We start from the raw sequence: 16535 nt of genomic DNA, 5'->3' as shown, positions 1-16535 counted from the left end.
TGCCTCCGCACAACATACACTACCCAAAACAAAAGCAGCGGTCGGCACTCTGCCCATGGGGCCCAGTCGAGACCGAAATTTACCCTCCGACGCCCCGCCTTTTGGCTCGGCTCTGAGGAAAAAGACTACGCCTTCCGGTGCCTCGGCACCGAAAAACATCATGTGCCAATTCCACCTCCTCCATTGGCACCGAAACACCCTTCGACACCGAAGGATTCTTCGACACCAAAACCGAAACCAAAAGACACATCGGTGCCAAAGGCAAGAACCGTACCGGACCCGAAAGCTTTGACTCCGAAACCCTCCGGTTCTAAAAATAAAGAAGGGAAGCCAGATTCCGGCGCCGCAGGCCCAACAAAGCCTGTCTCCACGCCGAAATCTACAATATTGGTACCAAAGTCTCAAAGGCATGATACAGACAAGCCTAAACCACCTTCCGCACCAAAAAAATTGCCACAGGACTCGATCACTCCTTCTAAGGCAAAGAACACTAATCAAACTCTATTGGCACCGAAAAAATCGACGCCAAAGAAGATTATAGAAAAAGAAGCACTGTTTAAGCCAGATCCTAAACAGAAAAAGGTCTATATTAATCCAAAAACTGGACATGTGGAAGCAATTCCATATAAGAAAAGACCAGAAGCAATTCCCTATAATAAAAGACCAGCAGACACACCACTTCCACCTGTGGTTCCTGCCAAAAAGAAAGACTGTGCAACTTCTCCAATGCACCCTTCCTCTCCTTCACCTTCTTTCTCTCCTAATCCTTACATTGAACCTATAACTTCTCCAGTTCAATCTCCTGCATCATCACACCACACTGACGAAGAGTATGATTTAGGTGGGGGTAATGACGTAACGTACCCTTTAGATGAGGATGTCAACCCACAATATCCCAAAGTGGACGAGGCATATGGTTTTACACCAGACATCCCTGAGCCTCAGTACTACCCAACAAAACCCTCCCCTACAGAAGATAGTATTGGGTTTAATCATTTATTAAACAGAGCTGCCCTTTACCATGGGGTGTCAATGCACTCTGATGCCATTGAGGAGGATTTCTTTCTAGACACTTTTGAGCAGTCACAAAAGTCTACTCAAATATTACCTATGATCAAAGGGGTTAATAAACATGCTCCAGACATTTTTAAAGATCCAGTAAGATGTAAAGTGCTAAATCCCAGAGTAGAAAAAATGTATAGACCAGCACCAGCTGATCCGGTCTATATTAAGGGACATCTGCCACTAGACTCTTTGGTTGTGTCAAATGCACATAAAAGAGCAAACTCCCAAACTTCTGGTGACACACCCCCGCCTGACAAGGAACCAAAATGTATTGATGTGCTGGGAAAAAGGATTGCTGCACAAGCAGCAAACATATGGTTCATAGCAAATACACAAGCTTTACTTTCACGCTACGACAGGGCTCACTACGACCAACTAGAAAAGTTAATTGAACATCTCCCTGATCAATACAAAGATCGGGCTGCAGAGCTCTTACAAGAAGGCAAACTAATATCTAATGCCTCAATTAAATGCACACTAGATGTAGCTGACACAGCATCCAGAGCAGTCAATACTAGTGTGATTCCCAGACGTCATGCACGGTTACGCATTTCAGGTTTTAAACCAGAGGTACAAACTACCATCCTGAACCAGCCCTTCAATAAAAACCAGTTGTTTAGGCCGGAGGTAGACAACACACTAGAGAAAATGAAAAAGGACACAAACACAGCTAAGTCTATGGGTGCGTTACAATCCACCCAAAATAAAGGTTCTTTTCGCTGCTCCTTCTATAGAGGAGGCGCAAAGCAAACAGGCACAGAGACCACATCATCTTTTAAAACAAACACGCAAACCTGCTCTAATAAGGGATACTTTAGAGGAGGATACAGAGGCAACAACAACAAGGGAAGAGGCAGAGGTAATAACAACAACCGCTCCTCTTCCACTCCCAAACAGTGACTTCCCTCTGCCTCCCCTACTGCATTCCACTCCTGTGGGGGGCAGACTTTCATAGTTCCTACCTGTCTGGAACTCCACCACAACAGACAGGTGGGTAAGACAAATTATCCAACATGGTTACTGCCTGGAACTCACAGCAACCCCCCCAAACATACCACCCAGGCAGCGTCCAATTTCCACAGACCATATAACTCTGCTTCAACAGGAAGTTCTAGCATTTCTACAAAAAGATGCTATTCAAGTAGTTCCTTTAGAGGAACAAGGAACAGGAGTTTACTCCCTGTACTTCCTAATTCCCAAAAATGACGGGACATTAAGACCAATTCTCGACCTCAGGCCCCTCAACCACTACATCCAATCGGATCATTTTCACATGATCACTTTACAACAAGTACTCCCATTACTAGAGCAGGGAGATGTTCTGTCCACACTAGACCTAAAGGACGCCTACTTTCACATTCCTATACATCCTGCGCACAGGAAGTATCTAAGGTTTGTCATACAAGGACAACACTATCAGTTCAAAGTCCTTCCATTCGGGGTCACAACAGCACCACAAGTGTTTACAAAGTGCTTAGCAGTAGTGGCAGCACATCTCAGAAGACAACAAATACATGTCTTCCCTTACCTCGACAACTGGCTCATAAAAGCAAGATCGTACAACTAGTGTGTACAACACACAAAACAAACAATTCAAACATTGCACGACTTAGGGTTTACAATAAACTACACCAAGTTGCACCTAGAGCCTTCGCACATTCATCAATATCTAGGAGCTACCATAGACACATCTACAGCTCTAGCGTATCCCAGTCAAGCCAGGATTCAAAGTATTCAGAACTGAGTCTCCATTTTTCAATGCCAGCACTCTCTCCAAGCCAAAGTGTTTATGAAACTAATAGGCATGATGGCGTCTTGCATCTTTATAGTTCCTCACGCAAGACTGCAAATGCGCCCACTACAAGAATGTCTAGCACAACAATGGAATCAGGCTCAAGGTCAGCTCACAGACCTGGTGTTGGTAGACAGCCGTACATATCGCTATCTGCAATGGTGGTCCACCAAAAACTTGACAAAGGGACGGCCGTTCCTAGACCCTGTTCCACAGATAGTGCTTACAATAGATGCATCCCTCACAGGATGGGGAGCCCATCTCTTGCATTATACCACACAAGGTCAGTGGAACAATCAACAAAAAAAGTTCCACATCAACCATTTAGAGTTGCGAGGAATTTTCCTAGCACTCAAAACCTTTCAAGTACAAATACAAAACAAAGCTGTCCTAGTCCGGACGGACAATATGACAGCCATGTATTATATACAAAAACAGGGGCGGACACACTCTCTGCAACTGTCCCAGCTTGCACAGAATATTTGAAGATGGGCCATTCCTCAAAACATACATCTAACAGTGGAACACCTTCCAGGAATTCGCAATCAGATAGCAGACCTGTTGAGTCGTCAGTCACAACAGATTCACAAATGGGAGATACACCCCCAAGTTCTACAACCATTCTTCCAAATGTGGGGGCATCCACACATAGACCTGTTTGCCACCCACGAAAATACAAAATGCCCAACCTTCGCCGCCAGGTTCCCACACCCACGGTCGGAGGGGAATGCAATATGGATGAACTGGTCAGGCAGATTTGCGTATGCTTTTCCGCCTCTCCCACTCATTCCACTAGAAGTACGCAAGCTCAGACAACAGTCTCTCAAACTAATACTAGTGGCCCCCACATGGGCACGCCAGCCGTGGTTCACCACGCTACTGGATCTCTCACTGGTTCCACATCAGAAATTACGGCTCACGCCATCCCTGCTAACACAGAACCATGGAGAAATAAGGCACCCAGAACCAAGCCAATTGAATTTGGCGATCTGGCTCCTGAAGTTCTAGAGTTTGGTTACTTAAACCTACCACCAGACTGCATAAATATCATTAAAGAAGCTAGAAGACCCACTACCAGAGCATGTTATGCTGCTAAGTGGAAAAGATTTGCAATATACTGTAACAACAATCACATTGATCTACTGGATGTTTCCATCCAAAATATCATTTGCTACCTTCTACACCTACAAAGGTCCAATTTGGCTTATTCATCCATACGCCTGCATCTAGCAGCAATTGCAGCCTATTCACAAAATAGACAACATCTATCTCTCTATAGAGTACCTGCAATAAAAGCATTTATGGAAGGATTAAAACTAATAATCCCACCTAGGTTACCACCTGCACCAGTATGGAACCTAAATGTGGTCCTTACAAGAGTCATGGGCCCCCCTTTTGAGCCTTTACATAAGTGTGAACTGCAATTTCTAACATGGAAAACTGCCTTCCTTGTTGCCATCACCTCTATCAGAAGAGTCAGTGAAATACAAGCATTCACAATAGAAGAACCATTTTTTCAAATACATCCTAGCAAAGTGGTTCTTAGACCCAATCCTAAATTCCTGCCAAAAGTGATTACTCCTTTTCACTTAAACCAATCAGTAGAGTTACCAGTGTTTTTTTAAAAAACGGACTCTGTTGCAGAAAGGGCGTTACACACCTTAGATGTTAGAAGAGCTCTACTATATTACACAGACAGGACTAAATCCTTCAGAAAGACAAAACAACTATTTGTATCTTTCTTTCCCCCACACAAAGGCAATCCCATCTCTAAAGGAGGAATTTCCAGATGGATTGTAAAGTGTATTCAAATATGCTATCAAAAAGCTAAACGTACACTAACAGTTCCTCCTAGAGCACACTCCACTCGTAAATTAGGAGCCTCTATGGCTTTCTTAGGAAACATACCACTAGAGGACATATGCAAGGCAGCAACATGGTCTACAATACACACCTTCACTAAACACTATTGTGCTGATGTGCAAGCCAAGCAGCAAGCTGCAGTGGGCCAAGCTGTCCTTAAAACACTATTTCAGTATGCTGCAACGGATACAAGCGACCACCGCTAGGTGAGACACTGCTGCACAATCGTTGCTAAGTGTTGGATCTTCAGCTCATATGCCTCGAACTGAAAATGCTACTTACCAGTATGCATCTGTTCTTGGCATGTAGAGCTGCAGAGTCCTACACGCCCTACCGCCTCCCCGGGACTTGTATCCGTTCCAGTACAAATCTTAATTAGATGCACACGCATGGACATCCTTTCTCTTTACTTCTACTAACTCTATCATTTCCCATCATGGCGAAAAACAATCTGAGGACGAAGTCGATGACCATGCGCAGTATTGTCCAAGGGAGGAGTCACCTATCTCGTGACTACAAAGACTTCTTCCAAGAAGACAACAACCTGCAATCATCCGAGCCCAACACCAGGTGGCGATCTATTGCTAAATGTAGGACTCTGCAGCTCTAAATGCCAAGAACAGATGCATACTGGTAAGTAGCATTTTCCTTTAGCCACCTCTGCGTTCCATAAGGTACCGCCTCCATAAACTGTTCCAAGTATATTCTGGTCATAATTTCTTCCTTACTGCTGGTGTTGGGTCTCAGCCATTTATCTGTGGACATTTTTAATCTAAAGAATAAGGTCTTGGGGTGTTCTCCCGGCACCCCTTTTTCCTTATGGAATCTGACCCTATATGATTCAATATCAAGTCCTAGATGATCAAGGATTATCTCCTTAATCTCGGGATATGGGGCACTCCCATTTGCGTTGGCTATCTGGTAAGCTGATTGAGCCTCACTAATCAAGAGGGGCGCCAGGAAATACGGCCATTTTTCTTCCGGCCACCCGCAGGCTCGGGCGTCTCTTTCAAAATTAGTTAGGAAAGCGTCTGGGTCCTCCCCTGTTATGTACTTCTGGAGGGAAACCCCCGAAGGGTGGTGGACAGAGCTCTCCTCTCTCCTGGTACAGAGGCCCCTGGTTTCAGCACTGCTTTCTGCAGGCCCCCGATCTGGGCCCTAATAGTGTTTTAGAAAATTTCTCTGTCCGCTTGGGCCGATGTCATCTGTATTTCACTCTCCCATTCAAGCTTTTCCTGACCTTTGATCAAATGTTGAATTACTTGATCCATTGTGAACTGACTGTGGGAGGCCGTCGATCCCACTTCTGACCCCAGTTCTGGCCAAGTGGAAGTAAGAGATCGAAGGTCAGGTCGTGATGCGTAAGGTTTTATTTTTTTAAACACTTTTCTAGTGCGACTAGACAGTCTCTCCTTGGCAAATTGGGCTGGATCCGTGATGTTAAAGGTACTGTGGTCTAGGACTTCAGTTGAATGCTTCGGGACTTCTCCGCTAGATCGCTCCCAGGTCTGGAATTAAGGGTCTCCCAGAAGAGAACACCAACCGTTGGATGTTTGGAAAAGAAAATAGAAACAGTTTCAGACGTTACCACGCCACTCTTATTACCCAAGGGGAACAGGGAACACTGCTGTCTGTGCGTAATCGTCTGGCAGTGCAGAAGTAACACACATGAAGGTTGGGTGTTCGGAGTGAAGGATTATGGATTTGAAAACGGTAAGGAAAGGAGGGGGAACGGGTACGAGCAAAGTCTCACACGGACGGGCTCCCCCGCTCCCAACCCAACTCGAGACTTTCCGCTGTACCTGTAACAGCCACGCTCCTCCAGGAATGTGGCTTGGTGACTCGTGGGGTCGATGGCCTCCAGGCTCTGCCGGTCCTTGCTCGATACTCTACTCTCTTCGGGTGCCGTATTCCTCCTCCAGTCTTGACTCTCCTGGGTCGCAGTCTTCCCTCTTCCGCTCTTGCGAAAACGCCACCAGAAGTCCTCCTGACCGTTCTCCGGTGTCTGTGCACGCCAACTGTTGTACTTCCTCCTCTTTTTCCAATGGCGGGCCACTGACGTTCATGAAGGGCGGGGCCTCGTCGAACTGACAAGCCCAGTTAAAGGTGCCGACTTAGTTTTCTTCTTCCATAGTTGTCCTTGGGAGTGAGCTTTCCCTGCTCCATTCAGCCTGTGGGGAAAGGACACAATGAGGTGATGGTGGTATTGCTGCCCACCATTCCCTACCGGGGACAGCTGGAGAGGCCGGCCGGCTCGCCCTGTCACAAATACAAATGCAAGAAACACTATGTGTAATACCATTGCAAGATGACAATCCGGTGCTATATTTAATTGTATTTGTTATTTCTAGCGTATGCCTGCCACGTTTAGGCGGAATCATGTTTTCTTTTTTTACTTTTCTAATGTTATAATTCGTATATGGTTAAGCTTGTGTGTGTTGTATTGGGGTTATGTGAGTGGGTGAATGCAAGAATAGGTCAGTGGGTGGATGAATGGATTCATGAGTGTAATGATGAGTAACAGATTATTTATATGATGACTTATTGAATGCTGAAACAGATCAATGACAAATGAGGCACTTTTAAGCCAGACCCTTTTTGTTTGTTCACCATCATGTTTTTAGGTCGAGCCTAGACGTCACTTATGCTGTCTGGAAGATCTGTTGTATGTACTTTGTGGGCTCTGGAGATAAGCCACAGGACTTGTTTGCTTCCACTTTTGCTTAGGGACTTTTTTCTGTTAAACTGCCTCTATTTAAATGTCTTAATAGAAAACGACCAGTAGAGGTCAGTAAAATACCAGAATTGCTTTCTGCTTACGGACTTTCTTGTTTTATTTTTTCGGCAACTGCCTTTATTTAACTTTCTTGATAGAAAAGACCAGCAGAGGTCAGTAAAACACCAGAATCACATTAGCATTCCCTAGATTCCAGGCCATAGAAACTTGTCTTCCACGAGCACCCATAGACAATAATATTTTTTTCAAATCTTGTATTTTTAGTGATATGACCACCGAAGGCCCCGATTTTATATTAAAAACAGAGCTTTGGACTATACCATTTCCTGCTGATAGGCAATATTTCTCTCAGTGTGTTCCCATATTTGGCGTGTTCCACAGTTTGGTACATACTTTACATCCATATTAAAGAACAGTAGATGTTTTAGCACCCAGGCTAATGTGCTACATACCTAAATACATACACGGTCCCAAAGGTGAGACCGCTTGCATTGCAAATGCTTGTTTGGACTACGTTTGCTTGTCTTTGAACTCTGCGCAAGTACTGGGGCACTCCTGTCTAGCCCCCAGTGTATGTGCTCTGATCCCTAAAACATGGTAAAAGTGGCTAACTCCTAATTGGCATATTTAACTCCCTGGTAAGGCCACAGTATGTGGTGCAAGAAATACACAGATAGCATGGAAAAGCTAAGTCACCTGTGGACTGCAGCAGAGTTTGTATTAAATTATTGATACTGTGCTTCACCCTAAGACATTTGTAGCCTTATTCTTAGTCAAGTGCTCCCATCCACCCTAATTTATAATCCACTTTCTTACACAGACGTGTTAGCATTGCTAACTATTGTCTCAGAATTTTCAGTGCAGACGCATTATCATGGTTGATGGGGAACTTAGCAATGAACTAGATGCAGCTCTATAACAACGTACTGGAACATACATTCTTCCTTTGAAAACATCAGCAAGAATTACTTCACACAGTAGTTCTAATTAATCTAGCATGCTCTCGTATTTACATTTCTACTGTATGAATACATAAGCTTAATCGTATGGTGCACAATGAGTGCTTGTATGTGGCTTAATTGTAAAAAATTTAAATGTTCTACTTCCAAAGTATTGCATTATACATACATATATACATATGTTATGTGCAATGTACTCACTGATTTACAAGTGATCTGGAAACCTATGCAACTAAAAAATATGTTATTTGTTTCCAGTGTTCCGTATCTTGTGGAAAGGGTACTCAAGCTCGCTACGTCAGCTGTAGAGATTCAGAGGGGGGTGTGGCACATGAAACGCAATGTGCACACATGCCTAAACCTGAAGACGTTTCAAGTTGTTTTACACCTTGTGGAGAATGGCAGGCAGGCGAGTGGTCTCACGTGAGTTATTGTATTATTAATAACATCGAACTGACTTTCCTTGTCTACGTGCTTGTCCTTTAGCTGTAAGAACTACCATGTTTAATCTGCTATTGCTGTAAAATCCACTCCACACCTGGTGTTTGGAAAATAAACTTTGTACCGTCTGCCATTATGACCTGTGGACAATTGAAATGGTTAACTTGTGTATTGATAGAAGAAATGGATGTCTCCTTTTAGAAGATATAATGTTGGAATGGTCTCCACTCTTAATCATTGGAGACTGTATCTGTCTACACACAATACAGTACAGTAAGGTACAGTTTTGAGCAGTGTCCGCAAAATAATGTGTCTGGGGAAGTCCTTCTTCCACTTTATGTTTTCCTCCACATTACTCAATATGGGACATTGGATTATTTGACTTATCTGAGACCTGAGGGGCGGGATCTCAATAAATGCTCAGTTCCTTTTGCCATTCTACTATAGTAGATATGTGCTGACTTCCTGTGAGGCCATTATGTGGTGAATGCTTTCAAAATATTAAATCCAAGCTCCTTCTAAGCTGCACAATGGTTAGGAAACGGCTGCCTTATTTAATAGGGATTAGTTATGGAAACCATGGACAACAATGACTTCTCTGCAAAGTTTTGAACATGTGAGAGCTGTTAAAAATTGAGGTTTCAGGTTGGCAGACTATACACCTTGTCCAAGCCGGAGCCACAATCCTAGTTAGGGTAAGTCAGATATACAACATTATTTAACCTGTGCTCACGCACTGGTAGCTTGGCACAGAGCAGCAAGGCTTAACTCAGGAGGCAATGTGTAAAGTATTTATGCACACTTTAATTACAGTAACACAGTGAAAACACCACAAAAATCTTCACACCAGTTTAGAAAAAGAGAGAATATGTATCTGAGTAAAACAAAACAAAACCTCATAAATCCAATAAGATGAAGTCGAGATATCATTTTTTAAAGATTAAATGCAAAAACAGTGTTTAGTTGTCACTAGCGGTCAAAAGGTTACTTGAGGTTGCGAAGGACCCATACCAATTCAACGTTCAGGCTGAGGGAGGGCAGGATGCCTACAGGACCCACGCAGGGTCGCTAAAAAAATACCTTGATGCATTGATTCTTATTTAGTACAAAACAAGAAGAGAGCGAGGGAATGTAGGGGTGCGTCCTTGTCCCCAGTTCAATAACAATTAAACAATGTGGACAAACCCACTAAGAACTTATGAAACTCACTGTTGTGGTAAGCTATCTCATGGAACCATTAGGTTTTCTTAAAAGACCCCTCACACACCAACCTAGCTGGTGTCATGTTTCATCATTGGGGTCTCAACCGGGTGGCCGAATGCCCCTCGGTTGTGCTATGACTCCTGGTTACAGCAGAGCGGGTGTGGTGTATTTGTGTGAAATAGTTTGAGTTAAAAATATCTCTGGGAATCCTTGCCTGATATGTTTATTAGTGACAGCCCAGGATATCATTAAAAGCTAGTGGTGGAACTAACGGAGGGACTTCATCATTGGGACCCCAATGATGAAGCATGACACCAACTATGTTGGTGTGTGAGGGGTTTTGTAAGAATACCTAATGGTTCCATGAGATACCAAACCACAATAGTGAGTTTCATAAGTTCTTCAGTTGATTCTTATTTACAGTTGGGTTGATGCGTTGAAGTTGAGCCTCACTGTAGAGTCTTCGGATTGGCGCTGTGCGTTGACATTCCTCCCAGTCGGGACCCGCATCCTTGTTGAATCAGCACTGCTTCGGCGGGCACTGCGTCGGTTCCAATCGGCACTGATTTTTGCAGATTAAAACTGCAAAACTGACTTCTAAGGCCCGGACTGGATGGGGCACCTTAAGCATGGGTAGAACTAACAGATGGCAGAGTCCAGCAGCACCAGCAGAGTTGCAAGAGGTTGTTTGTGTCCCTGAGAAAACAGCAGGCAAGCCCTTGGAGAAACTTGGGTTCAAGTATGTAGAGAGCAGGTCTAGTCCCTCTCACTCTCAGGCAAAAAGCAGCAGGCCAACACAGCAGAAAAGGTAGCAGAGTGGTAGACCCTCCGATAGCACTGTAATCAGCAGACCAACACAGTAATGCAGGTAAAAAAGTGCCAGTCCCTCGTACAGCATAGTATCTCTTCTTCCAGCCAGAATGCCCTGGTGTCAGTGGTCCAGTACTTATACTCAAATGTGCCTTGGAAGTGGGGGAGACATTAAAGAGGCCTTTGAAGATCACAAGGTCCTTGCCTTTTTGCCTCCTGGCTCCAGACACACTACAGGAGGGCATGCAGCTTTCTGTGTGTGGACAGGCATAGCCCTATTCAAGTGCAAGTGTCAGCTCCACCCTCCCAATCTACCTCATGAAGGCCCATGAGCCTGGTGATGGGCCATCAGGATGCAAATGTCACACCTCTTCTATCTTTGTGTGACTGTCTAGAGTAAATGCACAAAGCCCAGCTGTCACCCAACCCAGAAGCGTATTCAGAGACAGGCAGATGCAAGTGGCATTTTCAGACTTATAAAATCTGACTTCACCATAAGTTATGATTTTAAATTGTGAGACAAAAGACACCAAACTCCATATTTTTATCTGCTCTCAATTGGAAATTACACTTAAAAAAGGTGTTTAAGGCAATCCCAATGGTTACCTTTGGGAGAAATGGGCCTCACAGTAGTGAAAAATTAGTGTTAGAGTATTTCACTACCGGGACATTTAAAACTTAAAAGTACATGCCCTACTTTTTAAATGCACTGCACCCTGCCCATGTGGCTACCTAGGCCGACCTGTGACTTACATGTAATAAAAACGAAGATTTGGGCCTGGCAAGTAGGTTAACTTAGCAAAACCACAGGGGATGATGGACGGAGTGTTGAACATTCCAAGCACTCACCCCCAGTCAACTGATCTGGGTTTAATCCATCATCATTCTTTAGCTCAATTCGCCACCCCAGTTCAGACATGGCCATATGCAAATCAGCCTGACGCTGTGCCTCATGGAAACAGTCCAGCCCAAACTGCCAAGTCATGTCTTCCTTGGACCGGAAACAAGCATCCTGGGACCGGTTTCTGGTTCATAACCCTCATCAGCCAGGCTATCTTAAATCCAGTGGCAAAGTGAGCAAGGGATCCATGTCTGGGCATACCCTGCCAACTTAGGGAGAACTTAGCAAAACCAAAGGGGATGATGGACGAAGTGTTGAACATTGCAAGCACTCACCCCAGTCAACTGATCTGAGTTTAATCCATCATCATTCTTTAGCTCACTCCGCCACCCCAGTTCAGACATGGCCATATGCAAATCAGTCTGACGCTGTGCCTCATGGGAACAGTCCAGGTTAACTTGCCAGGTCGAAATGGCAGTTTAAAACGTCACACACAGCGCTGCAGTGGCAGGCCTGAGCCATGTTTAAAGGGCTACTGAAGTAGGTGGCACAATCAGTGCTACAGGCCCACCAGAGGTATTTAATTTAATTTACAGGCCCTGGGCACATGTAGTGTACTTTACCAGAACGTCTAATTAAATAAAATATGCAAATTGTGGAGAAGCAAATATTACCATGTTTCTGAGTAGAGAGTATATGCCCCTTAGCATGGGTTAGCAGTGGTAAAGTGTGAAGAATTCTAATGGGAGCAAAAATGAAGTCATCAAAACAGGATCTCAGAAGGCAAATAGTCAGGGGACACCTTGCCAAGGATGCAAGGTCTGACAAGAGCTTAAAGACTATGCTGAATTGTGACACTCATTATAGCAATATACTGTAACCTTCGTATTAATATAGGACTTGATACGCATGTTTAGCCCCAAAATGATCATCTATTTGTTATTTGGCTGAGAAGCTCAAGTACAAAATAATATCCAGGTGCTACCTATCTAAAGGGCCTATTAGGATGGTGGGCGGACCAGCGTCCGTCCGCCACCCCCGAGGTGGATGGACCGTCCGCAGGGGCAGTGGCGTTCCCTCCGTGCGAATTAGGATGTGACCTCAACCCTGGCGGTCACATCCCGTATATTTTACATTGCGGCGGGTGCTGCTTTAAGCAGCACCCGCCGCAATGTAAAATATTCATGTGTAGCCTTGGCATGCACAACGTGGCAGGCACCGCTTGGTGCCTGCCACCCTGTGCATGCCAAAGCAGGGGGGTGCCATGGGTACCCCCCATGTGCACCCCCCAACACCCTGGGGGCTCGCATCGGGCCTCCAAACACGCCGTGGAAAAGCATGTTTTCTGCCCAATCCTAATATGGCTGGCGGTGTCTGATAGACACCGCCACCATATAAGAGCTTTTTTGCCACTGTCGGAAAGCGACCGAGGCGGAAAAGCAGCGGACGGTCTTCCCGGCCGCCGCTGTCCCCCCAGTCATCCTAATCTGGCGGTGAATCTTTGAAGGCACCGCAGCGGTGAATCCGCATCCTGCAGGCCGGCGGTGGCGTCCGCCGGCCCGGAGGATGCGGATTCACCGCAATCCTAATCGGCCCCTAAGTTTGCTGCATTTGAGCCATTTCTATTGTATGCTTTATCCAGCTTCAGTGACCTAATGAAATTTATATTGCAATTGGAAGCCTTCAGACCGATTCATGTCCAGGGAAAGGCTGTATTTGTATTTTGCCGCGCAATTTAACCTACCAGCATTTAAATAAACGTGTAACAGGGCTTAGCAGCGTTATTTTAAAAATCACTGCATTCTTCTATTTGTGTTAATTATATTTTATTTTCCCCTGATTTTAAATAACATCATCTTGCCCACATACTCGCACTATAATTGTGCCCCCACCGCTCCTTAGGGCAGACTGAATTGTGGCTGTGTTAGCTCTTCGTGGCGTCTTGCCGCCATCTTAGGGGTAGCCGGGACCTCTTGTGGTGCCATCGGGCTGAGCGCTCTAGTGCTCAGGCAGTTCAGGTGAGCCTCTATTTAAGGCGACCACTTTAACTAGCCTGTCCCAGGGAAAGGCTGTATTTGTATTTTGCCGCGCAATTTAACCTACCAGCATTTAAATAAGCGTGTAACAGGGCTTAGCAGCGTTATTTTAAAAATCACCGCATTCTTCTATTTGTGTTAATTATATTTTATTTTCCCCTGATTTTAAATAACATCATCTTGCCCACATACTCGCACTATAATTGTGCCCCCACCGCTCCTTAGGGCGGACTGAATTGTGGCTGTGTTAGCTGTTCGTGGCGTCTTGCCGCCATCTTAGGGGTAGCCGGGACCTCTTGTGGTGCCATCGGGCTGAGCGCTCTAGTGCTCAGGCAGTCGATCAGGTGAGCCTCTGTTTAATCATCCCAACTCTCGCGCAGCGGTGACACGCAGCGGGCGCGCCCTACTCGCGCCGGAGTCGAGCCAGAGTCTGCCCGTCTGCACCCGTCAGCGCTAAGGAGGCGTGTGAGGCGGGAGACTCTGTGCGATCACCATCGCTATCCACCTATTCCAAATTTGGTATGTCAAGGGAATTTTTGTTGTCCTGCAAAGGACCCCATGCCCATTGCAATGGCGTGCTATTTCCCGATAATTGGCATGGCCCCGTTTGCTGTATTCAGTGTCGTATGACGCTGACCCCTGAGTCCCCTATGGAAATATCTGCAGATTCCCTTGTCTTACGGGGTGGATTAATTAATGCACAATCCCTTTCCAAGAATGCCCAGAATATTTATGACCTTATCGTCGAGACTAATCTTGACTGGCTTCTGGTCACCGAAACATGGCAAAAACCTTGGTGTAACCCCGACCTAGCCATAGCCCTTCTGCAAAATATTCTTATCCAACGCTTGGCTAGACCTGAACTACGGGGAGGGGGCCTTGCTATCATTTACCGTGATACTCTTAAGTGCTCCACTCAAGAACTGATGGACATTAAGGGGGCAGAGGCGCTAGCATTCTCTTTGGGGATTCATGACTCTTTTGTCTTTTCTGGGGCCCTCATTTATCGCCCTCCGGGACCTCCATCGAAGTTCCTGGAAACTGTGGGCGATGCTTTGAGTGAATTAGCACTTAGATTCTCCCATTTTTCAGTATTGGGTGATTTAAATCTGCATCTAGATTCCCTTAAAGAACCTGGAGTAGGCTGCTTTATGGACATCATTGATATGCTAGGACGTACGCTTTTGAATCGGGAACCCACTCATCAGGCGGGACATTTGTTGGATTGCATTTGCTCTAATTCCACCAGCCTGAGAGTCAAACCCCCTAGCCCTCAGACCTGGACCGATCATTTCTTTATTCCTTTTAATATTGTATGGAACTCGAAGTCCATCGCCAACCCCATGATGCGCATAAACAATCCCAAAACTAAACCCACTCCTAATTGGAAATTACTACCCAGCAGATCTGATGTGGTTGAACAGTTAAAAGCCAGTATACCAGCCCTAACCGACCTCACCTCTGCAGACAATCAGACCTTCTGTGACTGGATTGCCAGAGCGGGAGCCCTGTTAAGCTCATCCAGAAATAATAACTCAAAAACCATTAAAACCAAAAAAAGTGCCCCTTGGTTCTCAATGGCCTTGAAACTTGAGCTGGGCGAGGTTAGAGCACTGGAACGGAGGTGGCGTAGAAACTATGATGCCACCGCCCGCAATAAATATAGGGCAGCGAGACGGAAGTACCATGCTGGAATAAAATCCGCAAAGAAAACCCATTATTTACAGGCCTTATCCATGGCAGGCCAGGAACAAAAAGAAATCTTCAAGATTGTAAAGGACTTTATGAATCCATCAGCTCTATCGCAGGAGATCCCTCCATCTCAAGTTCTTTGTAATGTGATATCTGATTACTTTGACAATAAGATCCTTACCATCGTGAAGACTTTTCCACCAGGACCAATTGCACCGGTGGTTTCTGAACAGACAGTGGAGATGAAGACCTCTACCCGTCTTGAGGAATTTGCCCCAGTATCTCTTTAAGACACCTCTAAGGCTATTTTGGCCAGCAAATCGGGATCCCCTTTCGATCCTTGTCCCCCTCCAGTGTTACACACTTTAGTAGAGATGGTTAATCCTATAATCAACAGGATTATTAATTCCTCTCTAACTACGGCAGACATTCCCAATGACTGGAAGCTTGCAGCTGTCAAGCCTCTCCAAAAAAAGGCACTTGCTGACCCCACCACCCTCTCCAACCTGCGCCCTATCTCCTTGCTACCCGTCCTGTTCAAACTGACAGAAAAGTTCGTCAACAGTCAACTGACAAACTTTTTGGAGAAGAACAACATTCTCCATCCTAATCAGTCAGGGTTCCGGTCAGAGCATTCTACCGAGACGGCCCTGCTTTTTACAGCAGAGACCTTACGGGCGGCTATGGATCAAGGAAAGAAGGCTGTCCTTATCCTACTTGACCTGTCGGCAGCCTTCGATACGGTCTCACATAACATCTTAGTGGACCGATTGGCTGCCGCAGGGGTAGGAGGACAGGTCTTGGCCTGGCTTAGGAATTTCCTTAGCAACAGACGCCAAGTCACAGTGTTGGGCCAATATCAGTCTGAGGCTAAAGCCGTCAGCTCAGGGGTCCCTCAGGGCTCAAGTCTAAGTCCTGTACTTTTTAACTTGTACATGGTACCCCTAGTGAAACTGATAGCGTCATTCCAGATCAGTTCCATTTCATACGCTGACGACACCCAACTCATTCTGGTGCTGGATAGGGAACGGCCAGGTGCCGAGGAAGATCTTAAGGAATGTCTAGCAGCAACTTTTAAATGGATGACCAACAATCA

At 45.4% G+C, this 16535-nt stretch overlaps 1 protein-coding gene across 1 annotated transcript in view; it reads left to right on the top strand.

Annotated features, from left to right (window-relative positions):
- The window catches only part of ADAMTS20 (ADAM metallopeptidase with thrombospondin type 1 motif 20), a 1033120-nt gene that overhangs the window by 545134 nt on the left and 471451 nt on the right, over positions 1-16535 (top strand). The window contains exon 22 of the mRNA XM_086919514.1: positions 8675-8839. Coding sequence (XP_086775640.1) covers positions 8675-8839 — 165 coding nt within the window. The remainder of the gene's footprint in view (positions 1-8674; positions 8840-16535) is intronic.

Source organism: Lissotriton vulgaris, chromosome 1_1, assembly GCF_964263255.1.
Source record: "Lissotriton vulgaris chromosome 1_1, aLisVul1.2, whole genome shotgun sequence".
NCBI lineage: Eukaryota > Metazoa > Chordata > Amphibia > Caudata > Salamandridae > Lissotriton > Lissotriton vulgaris.
Note: the sequence above shows the minus strand (reverse complement) of the source record. Positions and strands in the feature narration are given on the sequence as shown.